Consider the following 16,396-nt stretch of genomic DNA (forward strand, 5'->3'; position numbering starts at 1 on the left):
ATTTTCCTTTTAGATGGTGCTGGAAATATAGCGAAGGACATCTGATAATTTTTAAAAAATCGTAATGCTATTTTCTTTTTTAAAGATCACTGCTCTTTGAGAATCAAATGGGACACAAAAGAAGGAAAGCAAAAAAATTAAGGTTGTCAAATCATCAGGTCTTTACACAGTTTATTTCTTAGGGCACTGAGTTTATCAGGGTAAAGTTTAATAAAATATAAATTGCTGAAGTGACTTAATATTAAAAAATGCAAATGAAGTGCGTAGTAATTGGATTTTGTAAAAGAACCGTGGCAACCAGTTTAACACTTAGAAAGACAGATAAGTAATCACATTATTTGTAGTCAATATTCATATTGTCTGGGTTCAGTGCATGACACACGATTTTCAGAAGAAAACTATCACCACTGAAAATCAGTTTGCAAATTCATGTAAGAACACAAAAACTTGGTAAGGGCCAGTGTGGCTTAAGAGACACAGCCTGTATCAGATCAGCTGATTTCTTCTGTGAGTCTGATAGGTTTTGTGGCTTGAGGAGGTAAAGGCAGTGATAAATCTTACAAGTAGTTTTGTTTCTGGTTCATATGTCAGAATCATAGACAAGATGGAAACTGAACATACCATTGTCAGTGGGATGTAGTTACTTGAAATAATAAGGAGGTGGAAGCAATAGAGGGGTAAAATTATATTAATGATCTATTTACTAAGTAGGGTAAGTGGGGTTAATTTTTATGGATGACTTGAAAAGCAGAGTAGGCAGAGAAACCACTAAATTTGAGGTGAAAATCAGTTTACCCATAGTTGAGATAGCATTAGGTTCACCTCTCCTAATAAAAAAAAGTTTAAAAATTTTATGTACATACACACATATAAGCAGCATATACAATTTATTTGAATTAATTTTTTCAATCCTTGATAACAGGGCTACACTTGGATCTCTGGAGTCTTATTTCAAGGAGTCAGAGTGCCAAGGAAATTTATTCAAGGGAAACAACGTTAATTCCAAGAAAGAAGGTTAAATGGAAATGATTCCATTTTAGAAGAAAAGACGGAGTACCAATTTGCAGTTTTTATACAGTGGTATTATATCAAGATTAAAAGTAACCGGCTGGTATCGCTGTCCACTCAGGACAGATAAAGGGGGCAAGAAAAATTTCAGCAAGAAGGATTTAGGCTCGCTCTTTGTGTAACAGGCAATAAAATAGATTCCCCAAGAATATTAAAGAATGGGGTCCTCGGGAGATAAAGATCTTCTACCACCTGTGTCAGGGATTCAGCCAACACCCTGCCCAAGGGGAATAAACCAGACAATCTTGAAGTCCTTCCAAATGCCTGCCAAAACTATTTATTTTATTTTGGTAAGGAAATTATGTTTGGATGATTTGGATATTGAAAAAAAACCCTGTAATTATGCATTTGTATACAAAGAAGTATAGAAATTTCTTTTATTTTTTCAACCTCTTATTTAAATGTGGTTTAGAAACAACACCCCCAAAATTTTTAAAGCACACTTAATGTACTGTTCTGTATCTAATTAGTATATTAATTGTTCTGCGAAAATCTTAAAGAGCCAGACATTTAAGGTTTTTTTTGATAGTTTCAAAACCAGAGTCTGAAAACTTCGGAGGGTACATTTACATTAATTTTAAAACTAAATTTGCAATTTTTCCCTCGAATTTGGGAGTTTAACTTCATAAATATTAACATGTGAAAACTTCCTACAATGGTTTAGAGTTTCCTAATCCCAAATTCTGACTTTGATGATTCATTTTTATTCAAAGACTATTGCTGTTCAAAAAAATGGAGGGTTGAGGGAAAAGGGTTGGAGATTAAATGGATTCATTTATGAGAGAAAAATAAAATTAATGTAGTTTGAATGGCAACTGTGTGAACTGCTCGTTTGGAAGATAAGCAAGCTTGATTTTCATTTATTGAGAAGAATTAGATTCATTTCTCACTGCGTTTAAAAGATCACTGGAAAAATAATGTCTAATAATTAATTGCTAATTGCTAAATGCTAAAGGCAGTCATATTTCATATAGGCGAGTTGGCAAGAGGTGTCTGTATTCTGTTTCTTGACATTATATCCTGAATTACATCAACGCAAATCACCATCACAGCTGACACTAATTTGCTGCCTTTTAGAAATTAGAGCAGACAGGCCAAGGATAGAATAATCATGTAGATGAAGTACCATCCTGCTATTGGAGGTCACCTACATGACCCTTTTTAAAGTGCTTGCAAAATAAAATTGGGACGGAGAGAAGCTGTCATGATTTTCCTTCTTTTCAAATCACCCTGGACGGCTGACCAGAAAACAGCTTTCGTGTCTAGTGCTATTAATTCATAACCGTCACCAGCTCTGACTTAATTAGGGAAGCAATTGAGAAATCAATATACAAAACTTCATAGTGATCAGAGTAGCAGTGACATACAAAAGAGGCCAAAACAGTGAATTTTAAGTAGTGATGGTTACTGGTGGAGACGTGTCCATGCAACACACATGCACAAAATGAGTCATTGTCACCATATGCACACTCACAGCAGCATGCATGGCCTATGTTACAAGACTAAGCCCAAAAGTTTTCAACTTGATGAGAATAATATGATTACTGTACTTTGTGATTCCTTACATCTACTCTGATTTAGTAGAAAAAACCAGAGGTGAATTTCAAGTTTTTAGTCAAATCCAGATTTATCCAGAGGTATTGCCCACTTCAACATTACCCTACAGGAGCTACAGGTCATGCCAGTGATTTCAGACTAATATAGGACACAATTAAAAATGACTGAAATGTAATATAGAGAAAGAGAAAATGACTCTCATGCATGTACAGTTTACTACTACAGTAAGCTTAAAACCATACCCCCTGCCATCCAGGAACGTGAAACTAGTTTTAAGGAAACAAAAGAGGAACAAGTGAAGTGATACTATCATGTAGCACTTTGATTACTTTATTTAATCTTGCAGTCAAAAGTTTTTTTTGGCTGAAACAGGCTTAGGCGCCTCTTTTCACAGTGGAATATATTTAGCTTGATACTTGTTTCTTTCCAAATGGTTCAGATATTCAGGAGGTATTCATTGTCAACCTAGCCTTATACTTCTTGCAAGAAAAAGGAACTCCTAATCATTTTGGTGACACAGGTGAAAAAGTAACAATGTCTCCAACAAAATCAAGTCAGGATGTCTCCACCAGGCACCTGGACTAGCTAAGGGCCAGCATGATCTTGCATTGAACAGGGCATACAGCAGGCAAGTTAACATGCCAAGTAAAGGGGCACTTTGAGCATCAGATGATGAAATTCGAGTTCGTACATTACCTTTGACATTGCGACCATTGTCTGTTTTGAGCACATAAGGATAAAAAAAGAAAGAAAAATAAAAAAGACTAAAATTATGTTATATACACTGAATTACCTCTGTAAAAACAATCAGAGTAAACAGGATATAAGGACTGAAATGTATCTTTGAAATTAGCATTTTGTACTCTTCAACCAAGTAAAATGCACAAACCAAAAATGCTATCTGCTGTAAGCATGCATTTTCGAATATGTGAAACATTTATCTCACTTAATTTAACTGGATTCCAGGATACAGATTTTATAATTATGACAGTCTGGAGAAAGGCATCTCCAGCTGCCTGCAGTTGTGATAAAAACTTTAGATCTTGTCAGAAGCCAATTTTAGTAGCAGTTCAACCATCATTTACAAAGAAAAACTGTGCAACATTTGGTATCTAAAGTAATCTTTTTTCCCATATGATTTAACATAGCAAATTAATAAGGACAAATATTTCTAAGACAACGGCTTACCTTAATAAACCAACTTGTGTTATTATCAGAATTCTCTTAACTGCCCCTTCCCCACAAATGTTCTTCAGTGTTTATTTTGGAAATACCAAATGGTGCTCAAAGAGTCATTCTTAGGCAAAAGTAATTGTAAGAAATCAGGGAAATATTTGACTGTTAAAAGTAACATGGGATTTTTTTTAAATTTTATTTATTTATTTGACAGAGAGAGAGAGAACACAAGTAGGCAGAGAGGCAGGCAGAGAGAGAGGAGGAAGCAGACTCCCTGCTGAGCAGAGAGCCCAATGTGGGGCTCAATCCCAAGACCCTGAGATCATGACCTGAGCTGAAGGCAGAGGCTTTAAACCACTGAGCCACCCAGGCGATCCGTAACATGGGATTTTTAAGTTTATGTTGTCACAGGGGACTCAGTGTAATAACTAAAATATTTAAGAAATTCATTTATATTAGCATGGGCTGTTTTCAAGTCTCAGAATAGAGTGTTTTCAGATTTATTTTGAGATTAGCAATCTGAATCTTTAATGCATATTTGCTGCTAACAAAATATGCATTACTAGTTTTGAAACAAACAAGCTTAAAATAAACGAAGTCATGTCAAAACCATTCGAATATATCCAAGATTTGAAAAAATCTGTTCAACATTTGTTGACACCTATGCTACTGCTGTGTGTATTTAAAATCTTGGGATATATTGTAATTGTTTCAAAGCCTACAACTGAAGCAATTTCAATAATGTGGTATATTGAATTGCTAGTGTACACATTGCCTTTGACAGAGATACACAAAGTTGTGACCTCATGTGACAACTCTGCCATCTGAGGGACCATAAAAAAGCAAACAGAGATTACAGAGAATTAATTATCTTCATCAGAAGCTTGTCCCCAAAATCATTAGTAAAGTAACAACTGCTTACAAGTAGTTAAAAATTATAACATTGCTTATCATCAAAATTACACATAAAGATTTGCAAATTCCCAAAAAACCTGATTCAAGCTGCATCATATGGTTAATGATGCTTTGACATTCTAAGAGCATTCAGTCAGTGCACTGAGGCTAGTTGAGACCTTGCTATTTGTCCATGACAATGTAAGTGCAGATATTAGAGAAAGCATTTGGAGTCCTGTAGCGATTTGACAGAGCAACTTTACGTCTGGTCATTCTAATAATAAAACAATTGGGGTTTATATTTTCTATGTCTATTTTTTATTTCATTTTTCTAATAGTACATTTAAAAAATATTTACGAATGTATTCATTTGTGATGGATTAGAAAAATTCTGATCCTTCATCATAAATGGTTTGAGCAGTAGAGTTCTAAGGTACTTGATAATGTAGATTAAGTAAAAGGATAATGTAAACTATTACACACTATCATATTTGCAAATTATTTGAAATTCTAAAAAGATAGTATAGAAGGAACTTTCTCTTCTTTAATGAGGAGGCAATAATTTGAATTCAAAATCTGCTGCAAGTGGGATTTAACCTATTAACCAGTCACATGAATTCATGAAACTAAAATCAGTTTAAAAATATTTTCAAATTCATGGGGCATTGTCTGTCAACTATGCTCAAATAAAAAAATATTAAGACATTTTTTAAAAAGTTTTCCAGCTTCCTTTGTCAGCGGCTCAGTTTCTAAAATATACCAAATAAGGTACCCTTAGAAGGTGTTGTTTCTTCTCTGCTAATCAGTTATTTGTAGCTAAAATTGTTCTAAAGCTGAACTACAAAATACCCTCTATCAATCGATAGCCAGATGACTGGAGCATCTGCCAGAAAGTGATTTTTTTTTTTTTTTTTTTTTTTTGGAAAATAACACAGCTTGGGTGGAGAAAGCAAATCGAGGATGACTTCACTACTGAGGGTCCTGAATAGAGAAATCCAGAAGTATTAAATCACCTTTCCCCATAACTGTATCAGCAACTGTGTACTAAATAGAGACCAGATATATTTGAAGAAAATAAAGTGAAATCATGGAATCTGATCTTACCTATTCAGCACCACTATCAAACCACAATCTAAGTGTGTACCACGCACTATCATATATCATTTAAAAGGTAAGAATGTTAGTATACTATAACTCAGGAAATAAGGCCGATTTCTGAAGAAATTATTCCTAAAGATGCTTACACTAACTGGACTAACTAACTAAGTCGGGCATCTGAATCACCCTATTGGGTTTGTTGCTGTTCAGCCATGGGATTTATTGCTCAAAGATCAAATTTCAGAGGTTTTCAGTTAGGAGATAGTGAGCATGCCATTACTAAACAGTATGGGGGCCTGCGATGATTATTCAGTTTGGGAATTGTCCTTGATTTGATTTTCCTTTTGACCTTCTTCAGATCACAGATTAAAATGGATGTGCTAATTGCTTTTGTGCAGATACAGTTCACAAACCTATCTGTGGAAAACTTCAGTTTTTGTGATATTGACTTATCTCTTTTTGAATTCTTCCTGCCAATTCATTTGCTTTCATCACTTCTGCCTTCTCAACTTCACCATGCCCTTTACATAAAGCTCCCCACATGATTCAAGTAGGATGGGGTACAATCACTTCCTGTTGCGTGTGGTTTTGAAACATACTTCACAAGCATAGTCCTGTCAATTTCACACCAACATTTATTGAGTTCCTGCCATGAAAAAGGCAATCGTGATTCTAAGGCTACAGATCTAACTGTGCCCAAGCTCCCGCACTGGGGGAGTTCACAGAAACATAGAGTGCTTTGCATATCTAACAGAAATGACAGGCTTAAAATGTGGAATAAAGACAGAATGTAAGAAATGCTAAAATATGTGCAAACATTGCTTTGCACACTCAGGTGAGAAATCATTTAATTCTTTTGGTTTGGAAAGGAACAATGGGTCCTTATACCTGAGAGAGGCAGAATGAGGAGGGACAAAGTGGAGAAGAGTTATTCCTGGCAGAACGAACTAATGAAGCAAGAAAATGTGTGATGCATTTTTGGGAAATAGCAATTATCTTTGTGTGGGTTTAGAGTGGAATATATAGTAGGGGAAGGAGTCCTGCAGGAGCAGGAAGTAAGGCTTGAAAAATAACTGTGGCCAGCTCGTAGTACCCTACACTGTGCCCAGTGATTAGATCTATGTTTTAAAAAGAAAACTCGAAACCATAGCTGTGATGATGGGCATGCACGGTAATGGATATCACAGGAAGAACAGTGGGCCTCTCAAGAACCCGAGCTTGTGGGATTCAGAAAAGTGGGACTGATACATCCATTCAACTGGTACTCTGAATCTCCAACCCTGGGGGAAAGTTCAGTGGGTCCACAGACCCCTTCTACCATAGGAAAGCACGGTGTGGTGGATTGTGGACTTTGGAGATGAGTGGTCCTGGGTGTGAAAGATGACTCTGGTGCTCTGCAACCTTGGACCAGTTATTTATGTAGCAGAAATAAGCCTCAGTTTCCTCATCTATAAAATGGGGCTTCCTAATAATTCTGAACTCAGAGAGTTGTTGTAAAGAATTAAAAGAGAATTAATGTATGTCAAGCATTTACATTGCCTCTCACATAACAAATAGTAAATGTTGGTCATCAACATGTTAATGATGATAATAATTTTATAATAATATATAATAATATAATTTTTAATAATAATGATAATAATTTTCTCCAGAGTCTTTTGAGTATTGCTGCTTTCACTACTGGCTAATGGAAGAGTGTGAACACTACAAATCCAGGGAAAAATAAATAAATTCTGATTTGCTCTGACTTTGTTTTTCAAGTTTGGTCTTTCAGGACTCTCAGGGTTTGTTTTGGTTGTTTACCCCTAAAACTCTCCCCTTCTTCCTTCCTATCTCCAATGCACCACAATCACTTGTAGCTTTCTAATGATGACTCAGTACACCCACATTTTATAAACCTCTTCCTTTGGAAAGATTTGGTTAATAGTCCTGTGAAGGCACACCACTCATTCTCCCCAAGGCTTGACTATTCGCTAAATGCAGCAAAATTCATTATTCTTGAGATGATAGTGTCACCACCTAAGCATATCTTATATAAAACATTAATTAATACTCCATAAGGTAGGCAGATAATGGTTATCATACCATTTCAGAAACACAGAAGGAGCCAGAAAAAAACGAATTACTCACTATGGTTCAAAGAGGAAATCAGTAACAACTCTGAATGTAAGACTCCTAAAATTTAATTCCCATAATTTACTTGCAGCTCCTCCCCCAAGGCATAGGGATTAATGTCAAAATTAAAAACAATATGGAAATTACCTTTCATTACCTATTAATATGCATTTCCATATTTTAAGAAAACATACCTTCACTGGCATGTCGGTCTCTAAATATGTTCTTGGGGTGGACACTGAATCCTTCTATATCGTGAACTGAAGAAGCCCTCCGTATACTACAAATGCTTTCCTTCGATCTGGAATGAGTCAGCTGGGTACTTGACTGCAGCATGTCAGGGTAGAGCCGGTCCCATTGCCTTTTGGGAGAGGAATGGTCCAGAGGTCCAGATATATTCACCAAGGGGGAACATTTGCTAGGCTGTATCAAGGCTTTTGTATCATCTGCTTCGGAGGGGCTGCAGCTCTCTTTTGTAGGAGACTTGAAGTGCTTCATGGCTACCGAATCATCGCTGTGTTTAGATGAATCAATTACGACCACATCAGGGTCTTCTTGTGGTAAGGACTGCTTTCTGTAAGTGAGAACTCTCAGACCAGGGAATTTGAACCCAAAAAGTTTCCCTACAAATGGAAACAGGAAAAACATTATTACAAGACAAATACATACAGACACAAACACATATAGTATACATGTATAAGACATATACCTTAAGACAAACAAACAAATGAACAAGTACCATTGACTCAAATTTAAATACCATGTAAAAAAAGTTATTAATCAAAACCTAATTGGGTCATTTACAGTTGGAATGAGGGATATTGTAGAAAACTTGTGAGACTAATATGAATTGTCACATCAGCCATAAAAAAATAGTAATATAATCTTATCATGTTTCTGATGGTTAAATATACTCCAATGACATGAAAGCATTACTTGATGACACGAGGTTTCTTATTTCAATAAATTAAAAACATGTTACACATTGTGACATATTACATAGTGTTAAAAACCCTATACATCCATTTTTAAGGAGATGTGAAGGGCGAAATATAGTTTAGAAAGGAAAAGAAGGGATGGAGCGCCATATGTAAAAGGGATAGACACAGGAGAGATTATAGTGCATATGTACGTTTGGGGGTCTAGGGAGCTATTGTCCTTGAAGTAAGAGGGAAGAGAATGAGGTGGGCAAAAGAAGTTGGCATGACATATCTAAGAGGGTTTGTATTAGATAATACTCTGAGTCACGTGCAGATTGGAAAAGTGGGTCGACAGTGTATGAAACATTCCTCATTCCATTTGAAATGTTTGAAAGTCTTTTGGCTTCAGATAGAGATGTAAAGATAAGAATTTCTTTTTCCTGATATTTTTTGTTCCAAAATCTGAGAATATGGCATGAAATATTATATGTATCTCAGTAGATGATGCTTAGAAGGACAACTAAATCTAACATTAAAAGGTGGGTATTAAAATTAAAATGTTAATAAATATATAAACTCACTGGCAATAAAAATGAAAATCAAAACAAGGGCATATCATTTTCCACTCATCAATTTAGCAGTAAATTAAAAAAAAAACACATAACATGAAGTGCTGGCAAAAAATGCTGGTGAGCATTCTGGCACTTTGCTGATGGGACTACAAATTGCTACAAATTCTTAAGAAAGTCGTTGTACAATATCTATTAAAATGAAAATATGTACTTTCAATCTCATTTATAGGGTAGTACAAAGATACAAACACAAGACACAGTCTAAATATTCATTAGAAGGAGAATGGTTGAATAAATCATGGCATTTTTATACTTAGGAAACTTCTTTTAAAAAGTGTATTTAAATAAAAATAATAAAAAAATATTTTTTTCATGGTTTTATTTATTTATTTGACAGACAGATCTCAAGTAGATGGAGAAGGGCAGAGAGAGAGAGAGAGAAAGAGAGGAGGAAGCAGGCTTCCTGCTGAGCAGAGAGCCTGATGTGGGGCTCGATCCCAGGACCCTGGGACCTTGACCTGTGTCCCAGGGTCCTGGGAGGCAGAGGCTTTTACCCACTGAGCCATCCAGGTGCCCCTAAATATATTTGTCTTGATTAGAATTAGAAGTTTATTCAAAAATAGTGTTAAGTGAAAAAGCAAGTTTCGGTTTAATATTTATGACAGCTCAATAAAAATAATAAAAGCATATATTTGTCCATGTAAGTTGTAAAACAGTAGAGAAAGATGTGAAAGAACACATACCAAACTCATAATGTTAACTGACTAAGTGGGTTTGGAAGTGAGGGAAGGCAATGTATTGCATTCCTCTTTACATGTCTTTATTGTTTGTTACATCAAGCATACATTCCTTATATATTTTTTTAAAAAATTAATAAGGTAAAACTTCTACTTCTAAAAGAAATGAAGAGATAAGAGAAAACATCCAAACACTATTGTATGATTCAAAGCTTTTCCAAGTATCATCTATAAGAAAATGAAAAGTTTCGAGACCCTATTGCCAGTGCAGTTGTCTATGTCCACACGGCCCCATGGCTTGACAATTACACATTGCTCTTCTAGTCAGTTGGATTCTTGGTTGGAGTTCAGTCAGTTGGAGTCTTGGGCTACAATACTATCTACCTTCTTATATTCTTAAATGTCATGGGTACCCTCATCTTTAATATATTTATTATAAACTTTTCCTCAGTGCATTGAGGACGGTTTTAAAACATGGAAGAACATTCACAAAACTCATGGACTTTTCTGCATTTTATTTAAATACACTCTTCCAATAAGTGGTCTTATCTGCACACATAGTTTTAATTCCATATTTAATCCAGTAACTCATAAACCTGCATCTCTAGCCCAGACCTATTCTCTTAATTCCAAACTTGCATACCTATTGGCCTCATTGAGAGCTTCACTTCAGTCTGAGAGACACCTCAAAATCCTGTAGCAAATCCAATCTCATGATCTATCTTTCTGATTCTAGCCCTTTTCCTGACAAACATTTCTGTCCCCCAGTGGACCACAGGCTTCGTGAGGGCAGGGTCCCTGACCTTTTTGCTTACCAAATCCCGCCTCTGACTGAATGCCTGAGCATGATAAATGAATTGCTATAAGCAGATCCTAAACTGAAAATATGCTTCAATTCTGACTGTGGAAAACTAGGATATTTAATTGCTCTGACCAACTTAATTACATAATTTTAGCCTTCTGGAATGGCACTGACCCATGTTTACCAAAAATAATTGACTGAGTAGAACTCAGTAGCTCAGGGAAACGGTGAAGTCTCTACCATGCCCTTAGTACTTGATGCAACTCTTATTGTTAATTTCACCTTTTTCAAAGGTTATTAATTGCTACCACTCTGGTTTTAGAACATATATAGAAATGTCTCAAACTCTTCATTTTATGTAAAATACCTATTACAGAAAATTTTAGAATTAAGCAGGCTAATCTATTATTATAAGTTTTCATTTGTGTTCAATACAATTGTAATACATTGTGTTCAATGTGTATTGTGTTCAATACAATTGTAATTGAATTTATCTTTCTGATAAAAGACATGACACAATGCTCAAACTCCACATATGTTTACCTTTAAGTTCGAATTAATAAATTGTAGATGAGAGTAACCAATCTGTGCAAATAAGATTAAACAACAGTGTACTACAGTAACTGTTTTGCAGGCATTCTTACACAATTCTACTAACAACTCTTACATGCTCAAGTAAATTGCCAAGTTAAAAATCAGTGAACTGCATCAAAGTCACTTGATTAGTTTTTAATGCACATGGAATTGACTTATAAAGCAGTTTACAAATCAATTCTGCAAGCTTATTACAATGCACTGAAGGTCAATGCCTACTTTTGTTCATTTTTATCAGTTACGTTACCCTCCTCCTTCAAAAACAATTCACTGCCTTTCTTAAATTAATGACTGCATGAGGAATTTAGTTTGCTCCTGTAGTTTGGTCATATCCAAGGTGGTACAGATGGTATTTTCTGCACCACTAGGTTCATATGACCATGTTATATTGCATTACAGATTTAGTTGTCTAAGTGCAGCTCATCCGGAAAGAATACACATTGAGAATTTTGTTCAATGCTAGCAGTTTCAGGCAGGAAATATAAAGCATAGATGAGTATGATCCTGTCATTTTTCTTATCACTGGAAAATACCCTTATAAGTCAAGTCTCCACATTGTACTAGATTTGCTTTCTAACTTAAACAACCCAAATAGATACTATTTAGCCTTTTGTCTACTGTAACGTTTGACAAATCTGAAATAAGAACAACAGAATAAGAGTTTTTACCCATTTTTACACTCTCCTAAATAATTTTAAGTACTGATAAACTGCTTACATGAACATGATTTTCATCCAAGATGTATCTAGTTTCTAACACACATGGATGAACTACTGCTACAATATCTTTCTCAGAACATGTCACTTTTAAGAAGCTGCCTAATATAAGTTTGGAAGCTTCATCTTCCCATATCCTGTATCATATTTAACTGAGATCTTCGTACTTCTCACCCATGTAGGCACACAGATAATCCATCATTGTTTTCTTTAAAAAGTCTGGAATTGTGACTCCAATCTCTATCTCTATCTCTATCTCTATCTCTGTCTATATCTATATATCTATATCTATCTATATATCTATAGATAGATATAGATATGGATAAAAATATCCATGTTGAGGAACTAATGAGAATCATAACTCTCTCCTAAATAAATATAGATAAATGCATACACACAATTTTGTTTTTGATATCAGAGAATGAATAACAAAATCCCTCTCCCCCAAGGAAAACCCTTGTACTAACCTTTCCAGGGGTTCCCTGGGATTAGCTGACTCTTAACATTCCTTCCAGTTCTGAGTTTCTTTACATATATACACTAATCATAGTTTTCACAAAATTATAATGATCACAGCTGCATTTCTACCCGATCTCCTATGGTAATGGGACTTTAGAATATAGTTTTACTAAACTTTTCAGAATGGAAAAGACCTCATCAATGTGAACTGCTATTTCTCTCTTTCTGTCTTATCTTCTCTGGGAGCTGGTTCTTATCTACTTGAATTTGGAAGAAAACAATATTTCTAATTTAAGAATTGATTCAGGAATATTAGAAATAATATTTTTTTCAGAAAAAACAAACATTGGGACACCTGGGTGGCTCAGTGGGTTAAGCCTCTGCCTTCAGCTCAGGTCATGATCTCAGGGTCCTGGGATCCAGCCCTGAATCGGGCTCTCTGCTCAGCAGCGAACCTGCGTCCCCCTCTTTCTCTGCCAGCCTCTCTGCCTACTTGTGATCTCTCTGTCAAATAAATAAATAAAATCTTAAAAAAAAAAAGAAAACAAGTATTTCCAAAAAGTCCTCCATATATTTCTAGTCATTGAATTTCCTCATAATTACAAATTCCCAATCATTCCCTTAGTTCAACTTCTCTTCATTTCTGCAAACTCTTAGAACTTCAATTATCTAATAATTTTACTATGAAATATAAACCAGAAGCAATTTATTCTTGCTTCGCTTTCCATTGAATTATGGACTAAAAAGTAGAGAGAAACTTTAGTTCAAGCAGTCATGAAAGCTCTAGGATATAGTGGGGTATCAAGAGGGGACACGCACATGGGTGAAGGGAATGGGTATATTATGAAGACCTTGAGCAGAGATATTTCATCTCACAAAGGAGTAGAGGTGATGGGAGGTCAGATCCTGAGAAAGATCTGTGCAAAAAGTTTTCTGAGGAGTGTTCTCAGGAGATACTCCTGAGGAAAAGGCAGAAGACAGGATTGGGCAGAGAAGTTAAACTCTTATGCAAATGTGATGGGAGCTTCTGTTGACTCTCCTGGGAGCTCTGGCCTTCAGAGTGATGCCGAATTCAAGTCATGGTATCTGGCCTTTGTCTCCCTGCATCAGCTAGTCTCATGCTACCCCATGAGAAGGTCCATAACCTATGAAAGGCAGCTCCCTGTCTTTGACTACAATTCTCAATGAGGAGCAGAGCTATGGACACTCAGTAGCCAATATTCCCAGCAGCAGGATGAGGAGCGTGTCTGGCTGAGTAGCATAGTATCCACAGTGCAGAAAATGAACAGAAAAGGACAATAGCCAGATTTTGGTCTGGGAAAAAAATCCTATGATCTAAATTAAGTCTACTCTCAGCGATTATCACACAAAATAAGGATTTGTGAGTTATTGTCTATGTGCCTTTCTAAAATCATGGTATTCACACATCAGACACTTAAATTGCAAGCCTTAAAAATCACTGAGATTTTCTCCAGCCAAATAGCTCTGGATGTGCAGAGAAATAGGACTTTAATCTCTGAGTCAGAGAGACCAACAGATCGAATTTGATGGGAGAAGCAGGGAAGATAATTGACATATCTGCCTTGTCTTTTTAGGGAGAAATTTCCATAGAGGCACCCTGCAAGGAGATGAATCTTTACTACTCCTAAGTGTGTAATGAGTATATGATACTGCCCACAGGCTGCTAGAACAACCCATAATATTGTCAAAGAAGACAGCAGTTGGCAGTTAGACTGGGAAAAAGGATCACTCAGTGTGAACTCAGGGCTGACTTGATTAACCTGAACTGTGGGTGATGAACAGGCAATACAGCCAGTGTGGTCCTACACACTGTAGGAAAAGACCACCAGGAAGTCCATCCATTCAGTAAATCTGAAGGTAAATTTGGTACTTTTTAAATGAGCAGATGTGGTCAGTAATACCTTGAAAGGCAAAGACTCCTGGGAGATTTCCTAGGATGAGAGATACCAAAGAAAAAGCAGCAGCTTGGAATAAGGCGGTAAGTGTAAAACCAAATTAGGATCTTGAAGCAATGTGAGTCCTGACCCACTCGGGCATGGCATACATGGGTGGAAGTGGGGGAGGTTAGTGCTGCAGTAGCAGTTGGACAGCAATTACTGTCTGGGAGCTGCAGCTGCAGCAGAGAACTTCTGGAACAGGTTCATGAATGTTGATGATGTCTGAGAGACACTGCTTCCACCCTGGCCAGATCATTGTGAAAGCAAAGAAGCAGAAAAGAGAGGTTTGGGATAGGGGATATCAGACAGAAAACAGGACAGGGAGTTTGGCTGCTTTTAGCTACCCAAGGTTAAAATATCTCAGTGGAGAGGGATTGGAAATGAAAACAAACACCACCAGAAGTATATTTACCTAATAAGGTGTTTATGTGGTAACTACTTAATATATGACTGTTTCATTTATCAATACCATTATTGTGTTTCTCTTCAATAGATTTCTTCCTTTCCCAAATGCCAAGTCAAAGAAGCCATTCAAATTGTGTGAGCATAAGAACATCTTAACCTAGGGGGGCCTGGGTGGCTCAGTTGTTAAGCGTCTGCCTTCAGCTCAGGTCATGATTCCAGAGTCTTGGGACTGAGCTCTGCATCCTGCTGCCTACTCAACTGGGCCCCTGCTTATCCCTCTCTCACTCCCCCCGTTTGTGTTCCCTTTCTCTCTCTATCAAATAAATAAATAAAATCTTAAAAAAAAAATAAATGAACAAATAAAAAAAAAAAAAAAAGAACATCTTAACCCAAATTGATCTGGGATGACCATATACTCATCACACTGACAGGGATTCCCTTGATGGAGCATTCCAAATGCAAATGGTACAGGAACCAGTTGCCCAAATGCAGTATGAATAGGGACTATCCCTGATTTAGGTGTTGCTAGGTAACAAATGTTTCCAAATGTATGCACATGAGGGCTTTCTGGCATGGATATGCTGATTTAGACAGTCATTAGGATTCATTGTTAATAGAGAGATAAAATATAATTTTTTTCAACTACCAACAATTGTCCTGATTTTAGAAATATGTACTTTGCCCAAATTCTAGGGGGGGAAACAGAAATAAAGTTGATTGCAACTTGTAACTGAACTTCTCCCAGATTTCTTTTAGCAATCATGTCATAGTTTCCTTTCTAGATCAAATTCAATCTTTAAAAAGAGGAAACTTCCAAACCTATGATAATAGTAAATATTTGTTGCGTTGTAAAACCGTTAATTAAATTCATGTGAATAATAGATTTTTCTATAGTAATGCTCACTGAGGGGGAAACTCTATGTTACTACTGCAGCTCTTCATCTTTGAATTAAAGAATAACTTTCAGCCCTAGTGGAGAATGGTGAAAATACTCTGAATACCCTTTTATAATCCAGGATATAGAAAATTTCTTTGTTCCTTAGTGTGAGGTCTGAAAACTGAGATGCAAATTTAAGGGAGTAATGTAGCTATTCAGGCAAATATGTATTTTAATGTGTCAATTATTCAGAATAGTTGGGTTCAAAGCATATGAATATATTTTTAGTGGTTTAAATTAGTTAGATAATTGCCTAAATTACCAGCTGTAGTTTGCATGTATAGACTTAGCTTCAGTCAAAGCTTTTAGAGTAATTCAAACTTTTATTTGAATAAGCATAAAAGTAGAAATTCTCCTTTGATTTGGAGACAACAATTCTAATCATTTC

The 16,396-nt window shown here is 36.0% G+C and overlaps 1 protein-coding gene across 2 annotated transcripts in view; it reads right to left on the minus strand.

Moving 5' to 3' along the window:
• KCNH7 (potassium voltage-gated channel subfamily H member 7) overlaps positions 1 to 16,396 on the minus strand; it is a 496,127-nt gene that overhangs the window by 139,712 nt on the left and 340,019 nt on the right. For both annotated transcript variants that reach the window (XM_046018072.1, XM_046018071.1), the window contains exons 4-5: positions 8,103 to 8,531; positions 3,322 to 3,342 (exon numbers count right to left, since the gene is read on the minus strand). In XM_046018072.1, the coding sequence (XP_045874028.1) occupies positions 3,322 to 3,342; positions 8,103 to 8,531 (450 nt within the window). The remainder of the gene's footprint in view (positions 1 to 3,321; positions 3,343 to 8,102; positions 8,532 to 16,396) is intronic.

This window comes from Meles meles, chromosome 9, assembly GCF_922984935.1.
Source record: "Meles meles chromosome 9, mMelMel3.1 paternal haplotype, whole genome shotgun sequence".
Taxonomy (NCBI): Eukaryota; Metazoa; Chordata; class Mammalia; order Carnivora; family Mustelidae; genus Meles; species Meles meles.